Below are 15356 nucleotides of genomic sequence, written 5' to 3' on the forward strand. Positions count from 1 at the left end.
ACCAGTACACTGAAATGTATAGGTTTTCTTTTCCAGTAAAGGACACTGCCAATTATAGCAAACGGCACTTAAGCGTTTAACTATAAGAAATCAAACTTAAAAAAGAAACGTGCGGGAAAATGCAGAGAACCCAAGTCACGATTCGCTTCATTCTTTCTTTTAATTGGCCAGAAACAAAGCAGCATATTCGTTCTTATTGGTTAGGTCAGTTTCCCAGCATTAGGCTTTCAACTTTCACTGAGTGCGTTTCATTTCCCAGTATGAGTTAACGTGTTAATGAGTTCATGATAGCAAACTAATAAACGTCGTTTGATGTTGCTCTTGAGTTGAATTTAATTAGGTTGCCTGGTAGGTACTAACGTAGGTATATTAAACCGATCCCAGCGAACATCTTGGAGACGAGTGCGGATTTAGCGGTAGGTATTTAGCGTGCCAAAGCAAGTTGGCACGCTCAAAAAAATCAGACCAGATTACTTTGGCAGACTAGACTACGCATATATCTATTTAACAGGGATGTTATATCACTACAGAATACATTGCTTACAAAGTCAGCAGCAAACCTGGTAGAGAAGTCATGAACTTTTGAGGTTAGACTAGGCGTTCTATACAGGCTTTTAGCCAGATGGGCGTCCAGGCGTCCTGTGGACGGCCATTTTGTATAGAAAATTGTTTTACTTTTCATATGTTGCCTTATAAATTGTTCCTTTGAGCAGGCTCTATAGCACATCTTGGACGGCTACTTTTCAAATTCTAGCTAAAAGCCTGGTTCTATAAAATTTTTCTTGAATGTCGAGAACGAATGTAACCCCTATAAGTAAGAAGGATCCTTTTCTACAGCTACTGTTACTAACCATTAACATTAGACACAGAAATAAAGTTCTTATTACAACAATACACAACTGACCAGAGCTTCGTTTTATCGGGCTTCTACTCTACTTGATCGAGGCACAGGAACCTCTCGATGTTCCAGCGAACGTCCTCAATTTGCGGCATTTTTTTAGATTCCAACATGCAATACCTCCATAGAAACAATCTTGTTCATTCGCTATCAACTCACGCAGAGGTTTCTCGTATTCTCGGTATTGGACTGGAACTAGCTTGCAATGGAGGCTAATGTGGGGAGTCTTTTCAACTGCAAATGACATTTGTCTCTTTTTAATGATATTTCCCCGCATGAGCCTCCATTACAAGCTAGTTCCAGTCCACTACCGAGAATACGAAATTGTATCTACCGTTAACTTTAAAATTACGACTTTCCTGGTATCTTCGCTGCTACAGCGAATTAAGAGCGTTTTTTATTCAACCAAATTCATTCCAAAAAACATTCGAAACGGGTACAAATCGTATGGAAATTTCCAGGGAAAGTTTTCAGAAAATCCCGGAATTGTACAGTTTCCGACAAGCAAACCATTAGACTGAAAATTCCGGGATAAACAATTCCGGGAGGAAATAAAATGGAAAAGAAATTCTCGGTAAAAAATTTCCCAAAAAATTTGGGTATGTTTCGCGAGGTTATCTTTCCCGAAAATTCCGTAAAAGGCTGTACCATTCGTTATTGGTAGTTTCCGGAAATTCAAAACCGGAATTTTTCATCGAATGGAAAGCTCCCTAAATCTCCCAAGTAGTATGTTCATTACCTTTTAGTTTACCTACCTTGCTGAAAGATTACTTGTTCATTATATGACCATTTTTCTTCCAATTCCACGCAGTTCCTCTTTTTCTTTTTCGCGCGGTGCACGTTGGTTAGGTTTTGTCGTTAAGACAACTCGTTGAGGAATACGAACCGGTGGGCGTGCTGACGAGTATATGGTCTACTCTAGCCTATGAGAGGTGCTCAGTGCTGTACTAAACACATTTAAAGGAAAACCACTTCATGCGGCAACTCCGCTCGGCGTGGACGCTGTAAACTTTTGGAGCTTAGGAATACTTTTTTCAGACGATCTGCTTAGATAGAACGCTGCATTAAGACCATTCCCTAGCTTATTCGCACCTTGATAAGGTTGGCGCTGAATAGTTACTTTCAGCAGCATCCCTCGGCGTTGAAGTTGAACCAAGATTGAGATTCTAATTATAAGCTATAAACTAGGCTGAATAACTACTTCCTGCAGTAGTGGACTCTGCACTAAGATCTTCTGAGCACTGAGTCAAGACTATTTGAGCTTCTTGGCGTGGTTGTATCAGTGAGCTCTGCACTAGACACAGTTGAGGTTGAATAACTACTTTTTCTAGTAGACCCACTCAGCAAGGGCGCTATGCCGCAATGATTATCTAAGCCTTAAGTTAGGGTTGTACCAGTAAGCTCTGCACTAAATAACGTTGAGGCTGAATAGCTACTTTTTGTAATAGAACCACTCGGCAACGACACTGTGCCAAGACTATCTGAGCCTCTTGTCGCAGATGTACCCGTAAGCTCTGCATTAGGCAGAGTTGAGGCTGAATCGGTACTTTGTGTAATACAACCACTCGGCAAGGACGCTTTACCAAGATTATCTGAGCTTCTCGTCGGGGCTGCACCAATAAGCTCAGCACTAGACACAGTTGAGGCTGAATACCTACTTTGTGGAGTAGAACCACTTGGCGAGGACACTGTGTCAAGATTATCTGAGCTGCTTCTCGCGGATGTACCAGTAAGCTCTGCATGAGACACAGTTGAGGTAGGTTCTGGTTGAAATATTCCACAATATGGAGACTTCTCTTTGGCCATTGTTGCATACCAAGCCATTGAAGCAAATCTGTCTGTACTGCACTCCGGATCAAGCTCACTTGAGCTTGCTGTCGTGCTTACACCATTAACCTCTGAACTACACACAGTTAAGGCTGAATAACTCCTCCGTGAAAAAGAACCGCTTGGATAACATGCTGCACCGAGGTTATTGAAGGTTCCTATCGGGTATACACTAGCAATCTCTGAAAAGAAAGGCACAGGTAAGGGCGGGGCGAAGGGCGGTGAGGACGGTTGACAAACTGATGAATATTTAATGATGTATTCTGGGTAGAAGTGATTGGCATCGAAGACGACGAAGATGGTTGGGTTTACTATTTCATCCACACACGAGTCGTACAGATGGGTGTCGACATTTGCAAAATCCTTTCCTGGTGGGCTTTGATAACTGGGGTGGCCCTTGGTATAACAGCCAACGAGAACTTTAGCTAAAAACATATACTGAAACAAATCAGAATCTCGCTTCGCGTAGGAGTGGCTGTATATGGCATTGACTGCAAAGTAGGTTCCTTGGCCAAGCTTAAGCATCTTGTTCTTGTTATGTAAACGCGGATCAAAGTTCTTTTCACAGATGGCCTCTACGTTTTCTGGACTCGTTCCGTGAAACAATTTCTTCTCATTAACCTGCTGCCGATTTAAAAGCTGAGCTTTCCTCATCATCTTTTCTTTACTCCTTGAAAAAAGAAAAAAAGAAATTTTCCCATCAACTTTGTTTGTATCAGAAACAGTTACTAAATTAATTCTGTATTCCGGTTCAAAGTGGTCAACACAGCTAGAGATTATTTTGGCTTCTGCTGCCCTGAAGGGACTAGGGTTCTTCGGGATTTACCGGGTCCATTCCGTCAATGTTACCCCCCTGCATAGGAACAATTCGTGGTTTATTACGGTGGTAATTCTTGGCAATTGCAACCTCCACAAACAGCTTGCCGACACGCCTCGTAGCTCAACCACTAGAGCATGGTGATCTTAGTCCAGCAGTTGCAGGTTCCAATGCCATCAAGCAGCTAGGTTAAAAGAAGTTTTATTATGTTTGTTTGCTTAGTGGAGTTCCTAACTTTCTTACTGGGACTAACGTTGAGACAGAAATTCCTGGATCTGTTCTCCGCAATTAAACAAAATTCCCAGAGACTCTCTTTCGTCTTTGCAAGCATAGTGCTCATTATCGAATGAATCATAATAGTTCGCACTCAGCCATACCTTGGATGGCTGTTATATTCTTGAAATCATGCATGTTTAACTCTGGTTCACATTTCCTCAAACAGTTATTTCGTTACCTGCAGTACTCCTCCCACATTAAAGGATTCTGAACACGGTCGATATTATCGATCACCACCCGGCTATTCATCGACCGAAAGAACAACTTCTTCACCTCTTGAAATTCGGCTGAAGCTGCGTCTAATGCAACGCGTGTGCAGGGCGCGTTGAAAGGCATTGACGACCAATGGCTTGGAACATGGCTGTAAATGTTAGTCTTCACAGAACTCTCCTCGATTTTTCTCTTAGATGTGGAATCACCACGAGCCCTTTCAAAGACAACAGTTACGATGCATTTGAACAAAGATGGGTCCTATATCCTTCCTAGACTTTAAAGTATTATTTTTCACAATTTTCGTATTTAAGTTAGCTGGGGTTTCAACTAATTCTAAAGTAACTTGCAATACACTTCTTGCAATGCTCAAGTTGTAATTTCAAATGCGATCCGGATTGTATAGATCAAGGCGTTTCCATGAATTCCGGACGCTTCTAAGACAGTTGACGAAAATATAGGGAGCAGAGATAGTGCAGTGAAAGCGCTCGCCTCCCACCAAAGTGGCTCGCGTTCTTATCTTGGACCAGCTGGCGTCATAAGTGGTTGAGTTTGTTGGTGGTTCGCCTTTTTGCTCCAAGGGTTTTTTTTTTTCCTTCAGGTTCTCCGGTTTTCCTCCTCCCACAAAATATGAAATATTCAACACTCCAAACTCTAATTAAATCTCCATACACAAAAAATTTATAACGATCACGAGTTCAAGAGAGCTCTTCCGTGTGTCGTGTGTAAAGGATTGCATTTACTATACATTTACATTTGCATGAATCTACAAATTGAAGAATCTGTAAAATATCCATACCACTCATTCAGATCGTCGTAGGAGATAGGTTTTTCAGGTCTCCTTTTCACTTGTCTTTTGGTGCGAGTTCTCACATTGACTTGGTACATCTTTCTCGTCGAATCAAAAAACACCTTGTACACATTCTCTGGGGTTAGAAACTGGTACATGGCTTTTGTTTTGCCCTGGCCTAACATGTCTTGATAGGCTTGCTCTATCTGTTTCTGTAGGTCGCTTTCCTGTAAGAAAAATGTTGTCGTGTTACCGATAGTTAACCATTTATACTCACAATGAAAACCTGCTTGTCGCTTTTGCTTTAGTTACAAAAATGTATACATGTTTGGGTTGGAAAGGTGCTGGTGCATACAAGAACACTACTTAGCTACAACTTCGTAAGACTTAACCTAAATGCTAAGATTTTCTACAGTCATTAATTGAACATAAAAATTTTGAGTATACTCAACTAGGTCTGCATAGTGGAACTTCTAATCGAAGTAGCTGTAAGTGTATTTGGAGTTCTTGGATTTACATCAGTTCCGGGGAAAGAGAACAGTTTTAGTATTAGTTTATTTTTATTTCAGTTTTATTTCTGGATGACGGCTGTTTTAGGAAAGGTGGCAAAGTTGTCAGGCGTTAGAGAACGTGTCAGAATCAGGTTTTGTTTTTTTGCATGTTGTTATCCCGCGAGTTGAAATGTAGAAAGTAATGAAAAGGCGATGTAATATATAGCGGGAATTTCGTCGATCGAGTAAACAAAAACAGTTACGAGCTTTATCTGCTTTCCCAATTTTCCCGGTAAGCAGCAACATTTTAACGTCACTAATGGCAAGCTGGTGTATTGTTTTCGTAGGGAATTTATTTTTTGGGGGACAGAAGTAAACAAGAACGCTTACGAACCCTTTATTTCCAAGCGGTATACAAGAAATTTCGGCGCGAAGACACATTTTTTCCACAAACTCTCTTTACATATTGCATCCATATAAGCAAACCACTGAATATATAAGCAAGAGAGCCTCACAGCAGGCAGGAGTAGCCTTGTTTTCTTAACAGTGAACTGCCGAAAAAAAAATTCATGCTTGCCCAAGTATAAATAAATCAACCGAACGACCTCCTCGCGTACCTCATTATCAGTCCGCCATTCTTTCCACCATTGCAGCCTGCATTATTACCTGAGCCCGCAAGCAGTGCTAGGGGTACGCAGAAAGCTGCGCAGTACGTTTGTCCGCTCTCAAGTCGCTGTATGGTTTTCTATTTCTATGCATACATGTGGTTGTGTTGATATAATTATGGAGCTCCGCCTGGAGGCCCTTCGGACCGCCGGTGCTCCGCAATAATAAATGGAAGGAACTTATCATAGTGAACTGAGAATTGTTCCCTTACATCATACACTACTGCCAGGGATTTGAGGCAGGGCTCATTACCCATAGGTTTTTTCGCCAGAGAATTGGAGAGGCGGGGGATATACTTCTTTTGGAGAGGTATTACCATCACAATACTTTAAGCTTATAAGTTTACCGAGTAGTCCTTGTCATAGAGATGCCAGACATTGCCATTATCTTTCCAATACCATTTCCAGTTCGTAAACATGGATTCGTATGGCCAAGTGGCGTAACACACAGTGGATAACCGCCTCAGTAGACCTGCCAACAAACCTTCACCACCCCTTGGCCTTTGAAATGTGATGGTCATATTGTCCAGGTCAATCGAAATTTCATATTCCAGATCATCAGGAAACCTACCCTGCCTGAAAATCATGACAAAGCGACTCACATCATTTCACAGACCTAAGCATATTGAAATAAGTTAAGACATGTAAAATATGCTAATAACAGATGGCTTAATTCAGTTTTTAATTGGCCAATCAAATTGAAGGAAGCGAATGAGGGCAAGTTCACAATTGAATGCTGCATCTTTCACAGTTCTTGCATTTTATTGGCAAGTTCAATACAAACCAATGTTGCTAGAAAGATAGCAAAAAGTTGTCAAAACTTACCAAAATTTTGGTAACCATGAGTGGCAACAGTAAAACTTGTAGCACGACTAGAGACCATTTCTGGTTTAAGTATGAAATGAATATGTTACTTGCCTTTTAAGATTAGAAAAATCAAGGGAGTTGGCTGGCTTGAAATTCACTAACGTTTTGACATTCACATCACAGTACAGCTTTTCTAGAGCCAAGTTGTCTTCATCCGTGAAACATTTCCATTCATCAAACAGGGAAACTTTGTATTGCCAGTGGTAAGGCAGAGAACAGTGAAGTTCTGTGCATGCTGAGCCTTTGTCGCATCTGCCAATAAGAAACTGTGGGCAGATAGATGCATCTGGCTTATCCTGATGAGTGTGGCCTGTCAACACAAGAAAGTGGGAAACTGAGGCATTTTGATTCTTACCGAAATCGTGAAACTTGTACATTGCTGTTGCACAATGTTGTTGCTGGACATGTCAACCAAACCTGAGTGTTACGTGTAATTACAAAGCACACTGACAAACAATCAACCTAAATGCAGTTTCGATCGGTTTTTATGAGATCTCAAAGCTAAAATCATGTGCTTCAGGACATATATGGGTGCTTTGATAAACTTTACTTTGTGTGGCAGTAATTTTGTTTCTTACAAGAAGGGCAAATTAACACACGGACTCACATGAAAAGGATGGGGGTGCTTGTTAGAAATTAGAGGTACCAAGATCCTGTTTATTGGGTGTGGCTTGAAATTTTTTCACCCATAAGAGGTGCAAATTCTAAAACAACACATCATCTCCTGTCATTATTTTTATGACTCAACACCCTAAAAGCCCAGGGTGGAGGGGGGGGGGGGATACTTGACCCATGTTTGGGTATAGGGGTGCTGCCTAGGGTTTGAAATCCTGACCCTGTTTAGGACAAAAATACTCGAAAAATCCTACCCTCTGTAGGACAAAGAAACACAAAGTAACTAGACCTACCGGTACGACCTATTCGGTCAATGCACACTAGTTATAATACTGATAAGTGGAAAAAAATTTTAACTGACAACAATAGCATTCTTGTCCAGAAAATGATCTGACGTTGATTGATGATGACCTTGCGATGGTCGGTTAAGGTCTCTCGGTTCATAATACCATACCCTGTTAAGGACAGGTTCAGACCCTGTTTAGGACAGAAGTGAGTAAAACTGTATACCCTGTTCAGGACAGCGAGGCCAAAAAACCATACCCTGTCCAGCGGCACATCCCCGTATAGCCCAAATAAGGGAGTACCCCCCGGGGCCTAAAAGGTACCGGAAAAGCTCCCACTGTGGACCTTTTGAGACTGAACACCCTAAGAGGTACCGAAACCGCTTTCTCACCCCTAAGCACCCCCATCCTTTTTATGTGGGGTTCCCCAACTTGGAGGCAATAATATGAGTGATATAATATTGTACATGTACTGAGCAAAAAATAAAAATCAATGTAATGATTTTAAGTCCTCTTGACACACCTTTCAATCATGTTATGCAATAAACCAAATCGGTGAGTGCACTTTAAGGAACTTATAAAAAAAAAGAGAAAAGTGTAAAATAAAAGTACAGGATGTCCTCTTAGTAATAGCCTTGAGACCATGTACATGTAGTAATTGTTAGTTTTTGGTTTCAAAGGGGATGATCATTTGGAAAGCAAGGTGGGAATTACTCAAGTGTAAGGGGTGATAACTTTAAACATTGCTCATGGTAAACTGGATGGAGACTAATTCTACCAGAGTCTGCAATTTTTCCCCAGTAAATTCCCTGGCTTTTCCTGCTGGATCTACTTCAGCATCATTAACAGTTTTTGTCCACGTGGCCAATTTAAGCACCTGTGTTTCACAAAGGCTAGATCAAAAACTAAACTTCATCATCATCATTTTCACCCTCATCAAGCATTCAAGGGAGGGGGGTACTCCCTAATGCCCAAAAGCGGTACCTTTTTCAGGCTTCAGGTATATACATGTAAAAGGGTAGGGGTTTCACAAGTTGAGGTATACAAAGGGCTAGGGAAATCTGTCATTTAGTTATTTTAAAGGCCTTTGATTGAAATATTTTGAACAGATGCATCTTATCATTTTATTTCTTAGACAATAGATGAAAATAACAAGAAGACTTCCTGTTTTGGTGATCAAAATAGTTAGGCCAGTTATGGAAGTATGTGAAAGGGATACCTTTTCCAATTAAAGGAATACCCAAGGGGTAACTTTTCTAACAAAATGGTATACAAAAGGGTAAGGGGTTGGACCTTGGGGTGGAGCCTCCTGTATAGAACTTCATAGAGTACCCCACTTCCCGAACCAGGGTTAATGTGAAGGCAAACAGGTAGGTGTGAAAGTGGAGAGAAAGGGAGACGAGAGGAGATTATACCAGGGAGATGTCATTATTTTAAATATTTACACCAGAAAACACATTATTAGATCAGTGGGGTGAAGGAAATATTATTCGAGGGAGACGATAATTATTTTTAATATTTTCACCAAAAGGAGTGATCAATTATGTGAAGAGGTAAAGGTTAAAGTCTGCATACAAGCCAAGTGGCCCATCAGGCCGGCACTTATCTCCGGTTTCTGCAGCATGAAGTGACTAAGAGTATTTCTACTCCCCCTGGATGGGATGCTAGTCAATCACAGGATTACCCCCAGCAGTAAATATGCCGGTACCCATTTATACACCTGGGTGGAGAGAGGCACTGTGAGAGTAGTGTCTTGCCCAAGAACACAACACAATGTCCCCGGTCAGGGCTCGAACCCAGAACACTTGATCCAGAGACGAGCGTGCTAGCTATGATGCCACTGCGCCTCCCACAATTGTGTGAAAGGGGGAGCAATATTTATTATTCAAGAAGGACCAAATTTTTTTAAGTTAGTGGGTGATTAATTGATGAGGACAGCTACTTTTCAAGGGAAATATATAAAGAGAAGTCTGGCCCAATATCCTGTGATGTTACAGACATGATACCCAGCCCTTTTAGAATCATATACTACTCACATTCTGCTGTGACATTTTCTGACAACCTAGGCTCATCGTCAAGAATCATCTCCATCACTTCATGCTTTTCGACATTATTGCTCAACATTGTCTTGTCACTGTCTGACAATAAACTGAGCTCGTTGTCAAGAATCATCTTCATCACTTCATGTCTGTCGACATTGTTCAGCATAAGACGCTTGAGAACTGCCTTGGTGTGGTCAGTATCCATGGCTGGTTCATGAAGTAAACTACACTTGTCGCCACTGCAACATTTCCGTAGAAAACCATGACAGATATGAATCTTGGAACAAGAATTACCCCGTTTGCATTTGCCGTCAGTGTTGTACTTAAGACAGATCTGAGGTGTCGATGAAAGCACGAGCATTTGGAGTTGAAGATCTGTAAACCCATCAAAATTGACCTTGGACAGCAAAGCCCTGTCTCTCTGGTTGTGGAAGCGGTGATTCAGTTGACATGTCACTCCCCTACTGCAGGAATTAGTCATGTAATTTCTGCAAATATGCAAATATGTACAGTCGTGGTTATCACACTTTCCATTGAAGCTGTAATCCAAGCAAAGACGGGCGTGTGTAGAGAAAGCATGGACTACGGTAATCTTCCCCTTCTTGTCTTCTGTGACCAAAATGCTGCCTTTTGTAGTTTTTCGAAACCAAGTTTCTGCGCTTGTCGATCCATGAGGAAATAGATCCGTTCGTTCTGAAATCTCTGAAAAGGCTGCTGAGGAGCCGTAATCCTGACATAAACACTGAAAGACTTCTTGCTCTGTTGGTAAATTACTCATGTTTCAGAGCACTGCACTATGCACTACTTCCGTGGTCGGTGATCAAGCGACAGCGGCCGAGTTGAGCCACCAAGAACCAGTCACACAAGCAGGCCCCGCTATCCCAGTCTAAACCGGCTATGTTCCTTGCTTTTGCTTAGTCCGTCGAGTTTGAAGCAAAAGAAACTTCTGGAATAGAAAGGCTTATTTTAACTGATCAATCCAAAATTACTTTGCTGGAGTGTCCGGGAATGAATCGAAACCGGAAAACAACCTTTGTCCAAAAAATATTTTGCCAATCAAATCATTTGTATCGAAAGCGACATTTCCTGGTGCCAAGGCTCCACCGGCTACGAGGGACAGGCGGGCTTGGGAACGAAAATATTCAATGAAGCGTGACAGTCAAATTCACACGATATCGTCTACCAATTAACGCAGTAAAAATGCACATGACCTTTGACAGACAAAGCTTTTACGCTGGTATTTACATGGGAAAAATAACGGAATTCGTATACCCAATAACATAATGAAATTCTTGTAACATCAAAAGCCGATCAACCGGATCAAGTTTGCCGACACCGAAGTTGGAAAGAAGGTTAGAGGGAAACCAATAAGGTTTTGTGCACCCATTTGGCACAAGACACAGAAAGGAATGACAGAAAACATGTATTAAAAGAACGAGTGAGATGAGGCATAAAATTTATGCACAAGTGAAAATTCTGCATAAGCAAACATATACATACCTAATTTCTGGAACAAGATCGAGTACGCTGGAAGTGCTTTCTGGAGACGAGCTAGGCGGCAGTTTTGAAGGAGATCCTCCATTTACACCGAAAACTAAAGAGTTCTTTATATTTTTCAAATGCTGAGAGGAGAACGAAATCACTGGGATACCGCGATCAAATCAAGTCAAACGACATAAGCGACAAACAGTATGGATGACAGCTGCAAGACTGGCTCTCAACTCAAACCGTTCTCGTTCAGAAATATTTCGCATCTTATGATAGATTCATTTCACCGCCTCAGAAATGGATTACAACGCTTCATCGAAGCCATGTTTGCCGTTATTTCATCGGTGAATAACTTTTTCTTGGCGATTTTTGCGACCTTGTTCGGTGCTTACGAACAAGTAGCCATGTTGACTGTTTTCATGACCAACTGGGTTCGAAATATCTTTCATTATGACTATATGGGCTATTTCTCGCGGCTGATTACATTACCCAAGAAATATTACACCAAATGCAAGGAAGAAGCGAAGAAATATGTATGGATGCCCATTGCTAATGCATTTACAAGGAAAAGGAATCGAATTGAGCGAGCTTTCAAAGAGAAACTGAGAGAAAGTGCAGTTTATGTGAGGGGATTTTGTGAACTCTGTCGAAGATTATTTCTTCTTACTAGTGATTATACTCCCGGCGGAAAATACACAGTCACAGCATTTCTTGCAGTTGTTGCTATCATCTTCTTCCTTAAAATCTTAACCGTTATTCGAGTCTTAGTTCAAATCCTGGGATTCGCATACAGCATTGTTGCCTTCCTGTTGCACCCGTTGTTGCTAACCCTAGGGGACATTTTGTCAATCTTTGACCCCTTGCTCCAAATTGTTCTTTCGCTTGCACGAATCATTGCTCAGGCTATTCTTTCCACTGCGAAAGGGATCGGGTTTTTCGTCTGGTTGAACCTGATTTCCATCGCATCAGGCTTGTTCAGATGTTGGCAATACTTTGTAAACTCTAGGATTGTAAGATTGGTGTGGAGTGTTTTTGTGAAAACGGTATACGTACTTTTAGAGAAATTTATCTTCGTATTTCTTCCCTTTATGACAAAGACAACATACTACGTCGGAGCAGTGTTTGTAGAGGTCTCCTCCATGGCTTACATATGGCTTTATCCGTGGTTTATTCGCGGCTTTGTCGAGGTGTCAGTGAATATTGACCGTGTTGAATATTTAACCCCAAGTGGGATTGGAAGCGGTGTACTGATTTTCTGGGCGTTGCTACTGGCTTTTCGGTTTCGAAATCGATTTTCTGGAACTTTTTACTCAGAAATTGATGGGAAACAGTATGCTATAAGGTCGTCAACTGCTTCGAACACAAATCGCTTCAAGAGAGATAGCCAAAGAGGAAGAGAGTCTACTTCTGGTAGCACGACAAAGTACGATTACTCACGGAGAACGATGACAAATGGTGAATCAAGTCTTCGTAACCGCGGGAAGGCAACGAGGACTGAGGAGCGGGAGCCGGCGTCTGACAACTCCAATGAAGGTCAGCACAATTTTGTTGACTTGTTGAATTTATGAATATCGCCTGTCTGTCTGTCTGTCTGTCTGTCTGTCTGTCTGTCTGTCTGTCTGTCTGTCTGTCTATACCAAGGGCAATTGAAAAAGATCCTTACTTGAAGCGAAGTTTAACTGACGCTTGACAACATTTTCACCGTGACAATGTCACTCTGCCTGTGTTATTCTATTTTCCTAAGTAATCTATCTCGAATCATTACCCACCCAGGCCGGAGATAATACTGGGTATTGAATCTATGTTTCAAATTCCAATACGTCGACTGCTCTTTCTTCCTCCAGCTGAATGTTTTTTGTGTGTGTCCATTTAGGGGCGGTTGCCGGAGTCTGACCATGAAAATGTGAACTGTTTGGAAATAAATGTTGAGCAGTCACCACCTTACAGCATTCAATATAACATACTTGTTGCTATGTATTTTTAGGACACATCCACTACAGCTCACAGGTTCACATCTGCATCGATTACATCACCGGGATTTGTCAGCAAGGAAATAAGTGTGACACTCACCACTGTCCACTCCCCTATCACTGGCAGTATCGCCTGTCCCTGGAGGGGTGGAAAAGTTTTAGTGATGAAGACAATCGCAAGATCGAAGAGTTGTACTGTGACCCAAAGAACGACATCATAACATCAACAGAGATAGACTTGGCAGTCAAGTCTTACAGAGAAACGTAAGTTAAAGTGATTATGTGCAAATGGCGCTCTGCTTTTCTATATGTCGTAGCCTCTAATACGTAGCTGTACAGTTCGATTAAACACTGTGACCCTCTAACTGGTGGCGCTAATTTTTATTCAAAGTTAAAACTACACGGATTTAATTTTCTCCTTTTTGGATAGCCCGTGTCGCATCCGTACAGCCGTCCCTCCCCAGAGAGTGCGGGGGTAACACAGGCTACCTTTTGGATTGCATAAAAAAGGTTTTACAAGCCTGCTGTAATGCAGTTTTCTAAATATGCTGTGACCATATATGTGAACTGTAAAGTCTGAGACTTTTGGCATCCGCATAAATGTTTAATTTACTTAACCTCTTTGCGATTCCTAGAAATACATCGTCACGTAGAACAGGTGCGGTGAAAGTGGACTTTGAGAGTATGACGATGCAGAAAAGCTATCATAGAGCTGATTTAAGACGACTGTCCACACAGTCTTACATAAAAGAACAGGACAACTGTCTGGCTACACAGTGGCTGTGGTACAGGAAAGAGGAGAGCGGCGACTGGGTCAAGTATGGAGAAGAGGTGCGTTGAGATAACGAGAACCTGTTCTTGATATCAGAATGTGGGGTACATTACCAAAGGTGACCAAAATACATTTTCTCCTCGTCATGTTAGTTTTATAGTCTAACAGACAAGAGATCGTTAAAGTATACATTATCAACTAGGCCTGATCTACCAACAAATTCTCCGAAAAAAAATGAAAGACGAAAGATGCAAGTGACAATTAGTAAGGAGAACTAACATTTTGATCTTGGGAAGAGTCCAAGTTTCCCTTTCATTCCCAGTATAATCAAGATTTAATTTCTCATCAAAATACAAAGAGGAAGTCAAGAATGTAGTTTATAGAAATAATCTGATGAACGACCGATGATCACGAAAGGAAGGTAGGGAGGTGCTCTCAAAACACAGTGAAAAGGCAAATTCTCCCGGATATTGTATCCCTATAATTGGGGAACCAGTAAGGATATTTTGAATGTTGACAGGTAACTGCTTTCATCTTTATAGCTACTGTGCTGCATCTGAATGTCAACTCAAGCACCCGTGCCACTAACTTGTTTCCACGAGCCGTTAAGCCAAAGGGTTTCATTCTAATGATGAAATGTGAAATGTTGGAAAATTGTTGGAATCTGTATTGCAAAGGGGCTAGTTCTATCACGATATTGTGACGTGTTAAATTCTCTGCTAAATACGGTCATTGAAAGTGATTTGAATGAAGCTGACACAAAGTGATGCTTACTTTATAGGCCGTTAGTTAAGCACTGGTTGTCGTTCTGTAGTGATAGTCATTTAGTTTCTATTTTGTCGCTGGTTTCAGAATGGGTCCGATACCAAGCAAGGAGACCTCGAATCTGCTTTCCTTCGCCGAGAAGGAAACTACACTTTCAAGCGAAATGGTCAGGAATTTCGTTTGCAATTCTATCTGAACCCGATGTGTGAAAAATCGTTCAAGCCATACTCGAAGAAAATCGTCCGACGCCGGCCCGATTTCAGATCCCCAGAAGACATAAGAAAGCTGACAAGAGGCAATGTTGAGAAAACCTCCTGGTTTAATTTCAGAAATTTATTTACGTGGCGTTAGATAGTTCATAAAAGAAGTGCCTTCCACTACAGGAATCACTTCTGCAACCGATTTACTCATCCCTCACTCAGGTTGCTTGATTTCTTAAAACAAGAGATGTCACAGACAAACTGACGTGGTACTTGTCACAGGGATGACGGAGCGTATTTTGAATTAGGGGGGGTGGGGGGGGGGGCTTACAAGGGAGCGCCAGAGGCGTTAACTTGTAGGGGTTATTTGTAAAATTAT

General features: G+C 41.5%; 2 protein-coding genes across 2 annotated transcripts; one reads left to right on the top strand and one right to left on the bottom strand.

Moving 5' to 3' along the window:
- Positions 1–925: 925 nt before the first annotated feature.
- LOC145495626 (protein mono-ADP-ribosyltransferase PARP12-like) lies at positions 926–10908 on the bottom strand. The gene is made up of 6 exons (XM_081475255.1): positions 9777–10908; positions 6889–7151; positions 6322–6546; positions 4828–5045; positions 3997–4245; positions 926–3395 (listed from the first exon to the last, which is right to left on the bottom strand). The coding sequence occupies exons 1-6, from the start codon at positions 10558–10560 to the stop codon at positions 2276–2278; spliced, it is 2859 nt and encodes a 952-aa protein (XP_081331381.1). The 5' UTR covers positions 10561–10908; the 3' UTR covers positions 926–2275.
- A 90-nt stretch (positions 10909–10998) lies between these two features.
- On the top strand, positions 10999–15297 carry LOC145495637 (uncharacterized). Its single transcript, XM_081475264.1, has 4 exons — positions 10999–12803; positions 13255–13504; positions 13876–14071; positions 14865–15297. Exons 1-4 carry the CDS (start codon positions 11474–11476, stop codon positions 15126–15128), a joined length of 2040 nt encoding a protein of 679 aa, XP_081331390.1. The 5' UTR covers positions 10999–11473; the 3' UTR covers positions 15129–15297.
- Positions 15298–15356: the final 59 nt, after the last annotated feature.

The sequence above is a fragment of the Orbicella franksi genome, chromosome 1, assembly GCF_964199315.1.
Source record: "Orbicella franksi chromosome 1, jaOrbFran1.1, whole genome shotgun sequence".
Classification (NCBI taxonomy): domain Eukaryota; kingdom Metazoa; phylum Cnidaria; class Anthozoa; order Scleractinia; family Merulinidae; genus Orbicella; species Orbicella franksi.

Coding starts and splice junctions, on each gene's coding strand:
- LOC145495626 (XM_081475255.1), bottom strand. CDS start 10,560: ATGAGTAATTTACCAACAGAGCAAGAAGTCTTTCAGTGTTTATGTCAG. Junction 7,152..9,776: donor AGAAAATGTCACAGCAGAAT/GTGAGTAGTATA, acceptor TTGTGTTGACAG/GCCACACTCATCAGGATAAG. Junction 3,396..3,996: donor ATGTGGGAGGAGTACTGCAG/GTAACGAAATAA, acceptor TCTTTTTTCAAG/GAGTAAAGAAAAGATGATGA.
- LOC145495637 (XM_081475264.1), top strand. CDS start 11,474: ATGGATGACAGCTGCAAGACTGGCTCTCAACTCAAACCGTTCTCGTTC. Junction 13,505..13,875: donor GTCAAGTCTTACAGAGAAAC/GTAAGTTAAAGT, acceptor TGCGATTCCTAG/AAATACATCGTCACGTAGAA. Junction 14,072..14,864: donor GGGTCAAGTATGGAGAAGAG/GTGCGTTGAGAT, acceptor CGCTGGTTTCAG/AATGGGTCCGATACCAAGCA.